The 9660-nt window shown below is 41.2% G+C and overlaps 1 protein-coding gene across 3 annotated transcripts; it reads right to left on the bottom strand.

Annotated features, from left to right (window-relative positions):
• On the bottom strand, positions 1-9591 carry gen1 (GEN1 Holliday junction 5' flap endonuclease). Of its 3 annotated transcripts, none has more exons than XM_080453284.1 (14): positions 9484-9591; positions 8763-8970; positions 8049-8250; positions 7706-7882; positions 6764-6874; positions 6588-6661; positions 5936-6024; positions 5294-5444; positions 5089-5125; positions 4441-4521; positions 4224-4354; positions 4033-4094; positions 2683-2835; positions 1-1642 (listed from the first exon to the last, which is right to left on the bottom strand). In XM_080453284.1, the coding sequence occupies exons 2-14, from the start codon at positions 8921-8923 to the stop codon at positions 240-242; spliced, it is 2832 nt and encodes a 943-aa protein (XP_080309410.1). In that variant the 5' UTR covers positions 8924-8970; positions 9484-9591; the 3' UTR covers positions 1-239. The 3 variants fall into 3 exon arrangements, with proteins under 3 accessions (XP_080309410.1, XP_080309409.1, XP_080309411.1); XM_080453283.1 differs by having other exon boundaries at positions 8763-9004; positions 9484-9546; XM_080453285.1 differs by having other exon boundaries at positions 8763-8966; positions 9484-9546.
• Positions 9592-9660: the final 69 nt, after the last annotated feature.

The raw sequence follows: 9660 nt of genomic DNA, 5'->3' as shown, positions 1-9660 counted from the left end.
TATTTATTAAAATGATTCATATCACATTTTCACAATGATTTATATTTTCTGTACTGTACAATAAAATCACAGCAGTTATACATGTACTATATGTAAACAAAATGATGTTAAGAACGCTTCAACATTAAGATACGTTTTTTTTGTTGCTTTTTACAAATGCAGTAAACGATAATGGCATTATGTACACAGAGAATACTTCAACTGTTCATGGTCTTCATCTCACTCTTTAGCCATTGCATTCATTTGAGGAATCTCAGCCTCAGCCTCTCAGCCAGTGGCAATGGACTATCACTACAAATCACTGAGTCGTCGTCACTATCTAAAACAGACACAGGTGAGGTGAACACATTATCATCTACAATAACTGGTGGAATATCTTGGCCCATGGTCTTGTTGGATGAGGAGCAGCATTCACCAGTGCTGCCATATACCTGAACATCTACCCTGGTAGTAGTCAGTGTGGCAGACTCTGATGATTGAGCATTATGAGTGTCCAATGTTTGTTTGGTTGAAGGAACTCTGGAGGTAGGTTTCAATGGAAAGTATTTGTCCCCACTGGTCAATAGCTTGCTTTTGGGTTTCACTTTAGCTTTCCTCTGATTTGCAAATCGCTTGTTTTCTGCATCGCTGTCCTCGCTTGATGAGCCCACACTCACACACACACTCTTCTTCTTGGTGGTCTGAGGCACCTTCCTGTCAGATTGGCACCTCTGTGTTGGGACAGATGATGAAGTGACTCTTTTCACAAATGTATAATTCTGGGCCGGCTTTTGGACATCATTAGTATTGGCTTTACATTGATTTAGTGCTAAAGGCTCCAAACATTTAGATTTTTGATAGGCAGGGTCTACCTTACTGGTCACACTCTGGCTTTTATCATTGAGAGGTACTTTTCTGTTAAGGACGCCATGTTTCCCTGATGGTTTGGGGTCATTACTACATACACCATCAATCTGTCTGCTCGACTTAGGGTCTTTGTCGTGAAAAGAGACAGGCTCCATTGAGGCCATAACATGATGTGATCGTTGTGTGGCTACATCGTCGCGTGCCTCGTTGAGCGCGTTCCTCATAAGAACTCTGTCTCTCAGAGGACACTCAGTATAACACAGCTTAGGAGCAGGTTTGGACTCTGCTTCTCTGCCCTCAGTTGTAGTAGGCTGATGCTTTGGGCCTTCAGCTTCTGCTACCTTTGCACGATCACCCGCTGCGTCTCTCGGCTTTAGCTCTGAGGTACGCAGTGTAGCTGCTTGAGGGGGCGGGGAGGACGTGAAAGACTCCCAGTCTATGTCACTCAGGTGGAGTGCATCTATAACAGCAGACACAGAGGGTGAAACGCCACCTTCTGAACCTGTCATTGTCCCACAGGCAGTGGGAGACAGGGTGGACAGCACATCGTGGACCTGAGATATGGGGCGATCACCCAGAACATGTTGGTCTCTTATAGGATTCAGCCTATTGGACACTGGAGTTTTCAGAACAGCTACTTCTGGGTCACCTCGGTTTGTAATACTGGGCAGCTGTGCCTGTGGTTGGACGTTGTCTGTAGCAGAAGTGGAACCCTCGAGGGTCATTTGAGACAGAAGGTCAGAAACACCATCACAAGGGTCTGGCGATGTTGCCTTTTTACTCCTTGGTTTCCTTTCTGAAAAAATAAATAAAAAAAAGAGTGTCAATGATTAAAAGTGAATACATTTTCAGCACAGATCCTACAGAGACAAAATGACCCTTTCTGTCTATTTCTGCTTTTGTGAAAGAGTGTTCACATCATTTCCATGATACATTTTACAGACATGTAATCACATGACACTCCCATACTGTAAACAAGGCAAACAAGGATAATGTCGCTAACACTGATGATAGCAGCTAAAAACCAGGGAGTAAGGGTTATAGTTTTCACATTCACAGATTTTAGTGAAGTGACATGGGGTAAGCCTTTCAGCACAACTTCGGCTGTGTTTCAGAGTCACACAGAAAACGGTGTTTTATGGCTTCTAATGGAACATTAGCCCTACAAATAATATATAGAGATAAAGTTGTGAGTTGTGACAGTGTCCCTTTCATGAATTTGAGCTACGCTTAACAGACTAAACGACGTCCAATTAGCGTCCTGATTGCACGGAATCAGGAAGTGGTGCTCTATAGCACAGAGGAGCATGGTGTTGAGCAAAACACAACTTGTATAAAATCACAGCCAGTGCTGTGAGAGAGACACCTCTGGTGCATCAAAGCCTTTGGTGAGCGAGAGGAACTGCTAATCCCTGCATTTTCAGGTGTCAGGGCTGCCGTAAGAGACGGCTTAGAAAACATCGCAAAGCCACAGGTGCCTTTGATGAAGGACGCTCCTGTCAGGATTGTGTGGGAAGTCTTTGAGCTTTGTCAAGTTTAGGTGAGGCCCCAGTTCTTATGACAGATACAGCTAAATGAATGTGCTTTTACTAAACCAGGTGTTCAATTTAGATACAGAATCTTTCAAATAAACATATTGGAATATTGCAATGTTATCTGTTGATGTAACAGCTTGGCATACAGTAACTCAACATGTTTAAGTTAAGGATTATCTGCCAATCTGCATTATAACGTAATCAATGTTCATTTAAGTCTGAGTGTGTACAAATGTAACCAAATTGACCCATTACATTTGTGCATATGATGTGGATATGGTGATTTTATAGTAAGTCTTACTCTTGGTTTTGCTCTCTTCAGCCAGAGCTTTGTTTCTCAGGTAGGTTTCCACTATCTCTGGGTAGGCCAGGCAGAACAGAGCCTCCTCCTCCACCGTCCTCACCTCATCCACAGTCTCCACAGCCGGGTGATCCTCAGGAAACGCGTAATGATCTGCAGTCACAGTGTATCACATCCACAGTGTCAGAACACTACCCCGTCATTTTTTACACTCTCAGCATCCTGAGGATTGTACTGTGAATGACGTAAATCTCAGCCCTTTCAGTTTCTCACACGCACAAACACAAATATAATATTCACTCATATTCTTTGGTGGTAGACTGTATACATACTGTAGTAGACAGTATATTCATATATTCACTGCCTTATGGTCTGATAATCAGAATCCGTTTATTGGCCAAGTATGTTTGAATACTCTGACTTTGTGCATTGCTCTCAGACAAATTAGGGAACATTTTAAATGTAAGAGTATGTCAAGTCATGTAAATCTATTGCACAGAGCCACAGACCATAGAAATACAGACATCAATGTCATGTCTTATGCTACAGGTATTGTACATATTAAGATATTGCACTACATTGTTAAAAGCACCCAAAATGACACATGTAAGTATACTCTTTGCACTGAGTACAAGTACTTCATTTGAAAATTAAACTTGACTCCTCTACTCATGATAGAATACTCAATTATTATTAATGACTCTAATCTTATGAATTTGATCCTAAACCCAGGTAGCAGGTGGATCTATTGATAGTGCTTGCTTAATTTCCCCACAAGGTACAGTAACACTATTTCCAAATTGTTAAGCACATTTGGCACTACAATACATTTACAACAAGGAAGGATGCCATGGAGATGCTTAGTTATGATACTATACTTACATATGCTTCAGTTTGAAGTTTCAGTAATAAATGGGATATACAGTATACACATATACTTCATCATAGGATTTTAAGTTCATTTTGTATAATATACATTTTGCTCTCAGAATTGTGGATTGAGAGACTTTCCCCAAACAATGCCATGTCAAACCTGGTTGTTAGGGAAGCAGACTTTGATATGACAGTTTTCCCAGCTTGGGGAGGAAGCCAGTTTAGCACCTAGTGACTGTTGTGACTGATCTGTCACCTCTGGCCGCTGTGAACCCCACCTCACAGTCAGTCACTAATAGACGAGACGGTGACGAGCACCCCGCACCCCAACCTTTGCTGCTTTACTGGTTCTCAGCTCAGAACACGTTTTCTAAGATACTGTGAATTCTGTTCACTTGTAAATTGAGTTTACACATACTACAGTAAAAACATTGGACTGTACGGACACTCCTTCAGCATCATTCAGACCAAACTGACCTGGTGTTCTCCAGACGACTTCAAAGCAGGCAACTGCATTCCTCACTCTTGGTTTCAATATTCTGTATCCAAACAGATATAATCATAATAAATAATAATAATAAGCCATGATATACTGTATATGTAATACAATGATCAATCAATCAATAATATCTCAAGCCTTGTTACTTTAACTATAAATGGAACACTACCGCAGGGGTTTAATTTGCGAAGTCATCTCTCTTCCACATTTCCTGTTCATCAACTCTGTGTACGTCATCAACACCAGAACCTTTTCACAAGTGTAGTTCTTGGGCCACTCCATTTTATCAAGGGCAAAGTTCTAGAAAAACACGATGCACCTTGTGAATCCACTAGACTCCATAATTCCTTTTCGTGAATGAACAGGATTTGAATAAACTAGTTTACCTGCATCAACAACATATTTGGTTTCCTCTTTCTGAAATGTTCCACATGCTTATCCTTGGAGACCAGAAACTCATTGATGATCTGCAATATATGCACCATACATTTTTTAAACAGGAATTCATACAAACTAGAGCTGGGTGAGATATATATATATAATATCAGTTGTGAAATAGCACTATGTAGTCCTTTTCCTGGTCTTGAAAGGGCTGCATTAAAGTAATTTTTTTTTGTTCTCTGTGGAGGGCTATGTATGTTTTTTCTCTTTTCCTTCTTATATGGCATGTTTCCACTTCCACACGGATTTTGTAATGATGCTGTGCAAAAAAAATTATTAAAAACTTAAAATTAAAGTAACAACATTTTCTGAACTTATTAAACTGTTCTAGCCTCTACTGTACCTGTGTGGTCACAATATCCACATCAATGATTGTATGTAAATAATATACAGTATATATAATTGTGTGAAAATATCTTCTGAGAACAATAGTCATGTACAAAATATCATCACATTATCGATATCAAGGTATTGGGGTCAATGCTATGATTGTAATGTTATGAATTGTTATGATTTTGTCAATATAAAACAGCCCTAATACAAATTCATGCTGCAGTACATGCTGTTCGATTATGCTGGATTTAAAACTGTACCTCTGTAAACGGGAACTGTTCACTCATCAGCGTTTTCCTGAGGAAAAGGGAATCCAATAATTTAAACCAAATAATACATGTCAAACTAATGTCCAATCAAGTTGTCTGTTACTTAATATACTTAATATTAATAGCAGTGCATTAGGTGATGTCAGCACTTTTTTCATAACAATTAGACAAAGTGCATTTAAAACAAGGGCCATACTTCCGAACGCTGGTCTCGGCAGAGTTGGCCTGGCGTGTGTGCTCATATCGGTGCCAGTCACAGGGACACTCGTAGTCAAAATCCTGAGGCTGACAGAACTTTGTACTGTCACATAGCTTACAGCCACCACGCTCATGGGCCTTGGCTGAGCCTGAAAGGAAGAAAAAGAGACAGGCCTAATGAATATCTTGTGCAGGGTTCCCAAACTTTCAAAACGTATAAATGACCCACGTTGAAATGTTCGATTTTTACATGCTATAGACAATAAGAAGAGTCAATCATGAATGTTTGGTCAAACCCACCGATTGGGGATGCAGCCAATTGTGTCCCCATGAATGACTGATCCCCGACCCATAAGGGATCCAGTGGGGCTCAAACTAAACTTCCCTGACTTTTCTAAAACCTTTCTGGGCATGGGTATGGGCAGTAACAGATAAAATGTCCTTAAAAGCCTAATGAACTTAAGCTATGTGGGTATTTTTTTGGGGTCGACAGACTAAAACATGTGCACTAACATGATATGACAAGGTTTTGAATTAGGTCAGCATGAGACACGTTTTGTGGGGACACACCCTACTGCTTTAAACCTCTTAAAACTAGGAAAACAGGTGAGAGTTCGGGCCCAGGCAAGGCTCAACTCACCAGGATGGCGGCATACACTGCAGTGGGGAACCTTCTTTACAGCTGCCTCGGGCAAGCCTGCTACATTTTCCTGCCTCCACTTCTGGATCCTGCAATGGCCAAAGACAAGTTATAAGAGGTGCCAACAGCCAAGACATCATACACACTGTCATTTGAAGAACTGTGCACTATTGACAAAGAGTGTAAATGGGCCACCATAGATGAATGGGTAGAGAGGCTGCCTGGGAAACAGTATGTGTTGAACTGTCCCTGAGCAAGATACTTAAGCCCCAACTGCTCCCCAGACTCTGCCCCTGATACTTCGGATGGGTTACATTGGGGACACATTTCACCGTATATGCAAATGTGCAGCGACAAAATACCCAAAAGGAGAGCGGACCAAATTAATATTATTATAGTTAAATGCATTTAAAGGGATATTTCACTTTCAAACATGTTTGGGGTCATTTTAACCTCTACTCTTTTGTGAGCACCCCGGACAGTTTTTAAGTTGCTTGATTCAGTATTTAGATACTTTAAAACTATCTGGGGTGCTCACAAAAGCCTGAGTAGACATCAAAATGACCCTAAACCAATTTTGAAAGTGAAATATCCCTTTAAGTATAGAAGAACTCTGCCAGGAATTCATACTTAGGGAAGAGAAGATTCCTACCTCTGTAAAAGTGACTGTCCGTCCAACGCTTGGATAAGCCTGAGCGCTTGCTCTTTACCAACACCTGGTACACCCTTATACCAAAGTAACAGAGAAGAATAGAGGACAGTTATACGTAATTCATATCATGAACATGACAGGACAAACTTCACAATACAAAGTTTGAAATCTTTTACCTTAGGGATGTAGTCACACCCAAGAAAGATGGCCAGACCAACAAGATTCTCTCTCGACAGATGTAGCTCTGCTTGCACTCGAGCAGTGCTGTAGCAGTCCACCTGAGGGTCCTTGAGAAGATAAAAAGGCAATGATAAAACTTTTTTACATGAGTATATTTGCCAAAGTCTCTCTGACCCCAGTTGTTGGCAACATATTTTGTGAATTCTCTATTTGTGATTATACTGGTTATTGTTGTCTCCGCCAGGCCGAAAGGCATGGCGAGAGAGTATGTTTTGCCCCTTGTCCGTCCGTCCGTCCTGTCTGTGTGTTAGCAGCTAATCTCCGGCACCGTTGGCCCGGTCGCTCCGAAACTGTGCACCAGCAGGTCTAATTTAGCAAAACACATTTTTGGAACAAAATGCCTCAAATCATGAATGCAGTGTCTGATTGCCGTGAAAGACCTAAGAATAAATGGCACCCTTTTCACATTGGCCTATTATAGCGCCACCAGGAGGCCAGAATAACGTACCTGACCTGGCGGAGACCTGTGCTCCGAGGAGCACTTTTTCTAGTTGTCTCTGTTTTATATGCAGAGTGACTTCACTTATTTGCTGATTACTATTGTCTGTTTTTATGGTTGAAATTTTGTGTGGACTCCAGGAAGACTAACGACCACTTTGTGGAAGCTAATGGGGGGGGGGGGTCCGAATAAAGAATAACTTCAAGATGACTTGTGTGGATGAGTATCAGTAGAATAAAAAAAGATAGAAAAATGTAATTTAACCAGTTTTACCCCTCTTATCTCAGGTTACGGTTGTGATCAGAAACAGGGAAGTAAATATGGTAGGACAACAGTAATCTCATTGATAATCAATGGTCATTTTTGTGTCACTAAACCTGATATACCTGAGAGAGAGGGAAGAAAAAAATGTGTAAATCATATCCTGGCAGAATACTACCTTTGTATTTAGGTTGAAGTTTCTGTATACGGTCCGGGCTCCGTACAGGAAGGCATCTCCATCATTGGTGATGCAGCCGTCCACCAGGCCCTTGGAATCCAGGTAAGCACACATGGCCTCAGCCTCCCCTGCAGCGGTCACCCAGGGCACCCCCAAATAGTCCAACATATCAGCACACTGCAGAGAGGAGTGAGAAGGTCTGTGAAAACAGACACTTGCTATCTCGTACATGTAACCTGCAAACATAGGTCACATAGTGGCCGTCTGTGAGGTTCTTCTTAGCTATTAGATGTCAAATTCTTATGGTCCGTGTCTGACCCCTTATGAATGCTGTGATACCAACCTCTCTCAGGACTGCTTTAAAGCGCCCTCTGCTGGTATTCTTTGTGGTTGCTGATTTGGGGGCAGCCTTTTTGAATCCTCCAAATCTTGCTTCTGTCCTCTTGCTCATGGTTTCTGCTTTAAGTTTGGGGGCCTCACCTTCCATGACAAAAACTAGCTTTATTCCCATTAGTGTGAGGGATGATACTCTGAAAAATAAATTCCTGAAACACATAAATGAACATTGTTCATGATAATGATCAAAAGTGAAATCATAGACTGTACTTGTCTAGGATCAACAGGCAGACAGACTATTCTGTATAGGCCTGCATAGGCTGGTCACAATTATTACATAATTGCCTAATCGCAATTATTTGAGATAATCGCAATTATTCCGCATAATCGTCATAATCATTTCCATGTTGAAAAATGTTCATCCATTTTCCAAAAATAGCAGAACAACAAGCTTACAACATGTCACTTCGTAACGCGTTGTACGCTTGTAGATCAGCTATTTCTGCAATTTTTAAATGTTTTGAAAGTATAAATGTCAGTATTTTCTTTGTATATCTAAGTTATTTGTCATATCAGCCCAGTGCAATTTTTTGAATGTTCAGTGGCAAAAACACAATTAAAACATTAATCGCAATTATTAGTGTGATAATTAATCGTCAACTTAAATTCTAATCGTGACAGCCCTAGGCCTGTAACATTTACAGCACTGTAAAACAATTACCTTAGGTGAGGTTTTGTGACTCTCCCCATCATTGCTTGTACATTTTGGGCCTCACATACCCATAAACTAAGGTCCACAGCTAAAGTTTTCCCACTCAAGCTGTACAAGGGCACTGACTCACACACTGGCCCGAGAATAGACCACAGATCATGCACACCCATTATGGCTCCGAATGGTGTGTCGACGCTGCAGTAAGTGGCTGTACTGTCTGGAGGAGAGACAGTCTGAGTCAGTCTGAAACACTGGCAAAACAAAACTGTGAATGCACAACTATTCAGTGTTGCCAAATTTTGTGAGAGAAGCAACCAGGTCTATGAAAACAAGCCCAAAAGAAGGGACTAGGCTACGGCTATTTGAAAATAGCCGATCTACAAGCTCAAAGCTTGAAGATCTGCAAACTAAAAACGAAAAAAAATTGGGGGAAAAGGGATAGGTAATTTTGGGAAAAAAATTGAACATTTTAACAACACAAATCTTGTATGGGGGGGGGGGGGGTCCCTGCTGGCACACATTTATTTTCAGATGGGGGGGCTCTGTGGACTAATACATATTAATATTGGGGTCTTTGCCACGAAAATGTTGGAGAACCACTGGTTTAAGCAACATTAGGAAACCAAAAATCTACCAATATGTATAAGCAACTTTACAGAAAAAGAAGCCCAAAGTGGCTTACAATAAGCGGTCATGGCAACACTGAAATATTCCATACGATCGTCGTTACCTGAAGTTCGAGTGTTTATGATTGTTATGTTGCAGGGAAATGAACTAAAGATCGGAAGCTATATCGCTAACACGTTAGCCTATTTTCAAACAGCAGCGCCGCGTCCACAATGACAGTCACGTGATTCACTAGTACAACATTCATGACCACTTCCGGGCCGGCGCACTCCCTCTTCGC

Source organism: Gymnoscopelus braueri (assembly GCF_963280865.1).
Source record: "Gymnoscopelus braueri genome assembly, chromosome: 16".
NCBI classification, from domain to species: domain Eukaryota; kingdom Metazoa; phylum Chordata; class Actinopteri; order Myctophiformes; family Myctophidae; genus Gymnoscopelus; species Gymnoscopelus braueri.
This window is presented reverse-complemented; position numbering and strand designations above follow the sequence as displayed.

What these genes read in the sequence shown, in the direction of transcription:
- gen1 (XM_080453284.1), bottom strand. Translation starts at nt 8,923, where the DNA reads ATGGGTGTGCATGATCTGTGGTCTATTCTCGGGCCAGTGTGTGAGTCA. An exon ending in GGACAGTCACTTTTACAGAG is followed by an intron (nt 6,025 to 6,587) that starts GTAGGAATCTTC and finishes TGGCCATTGCAG; the next exon opens with GATCCAGAAGTGGAGGCAGG. An exon ending in GCCGAGACCAGCGTTCGGAA is followed by an intron (nt 5,126 to 5,293) that starts GTATGGCCCTTG and finishes CCTTTTCCTCAG; the next exon opens with GAAAACGCTGATGAGTGAAC.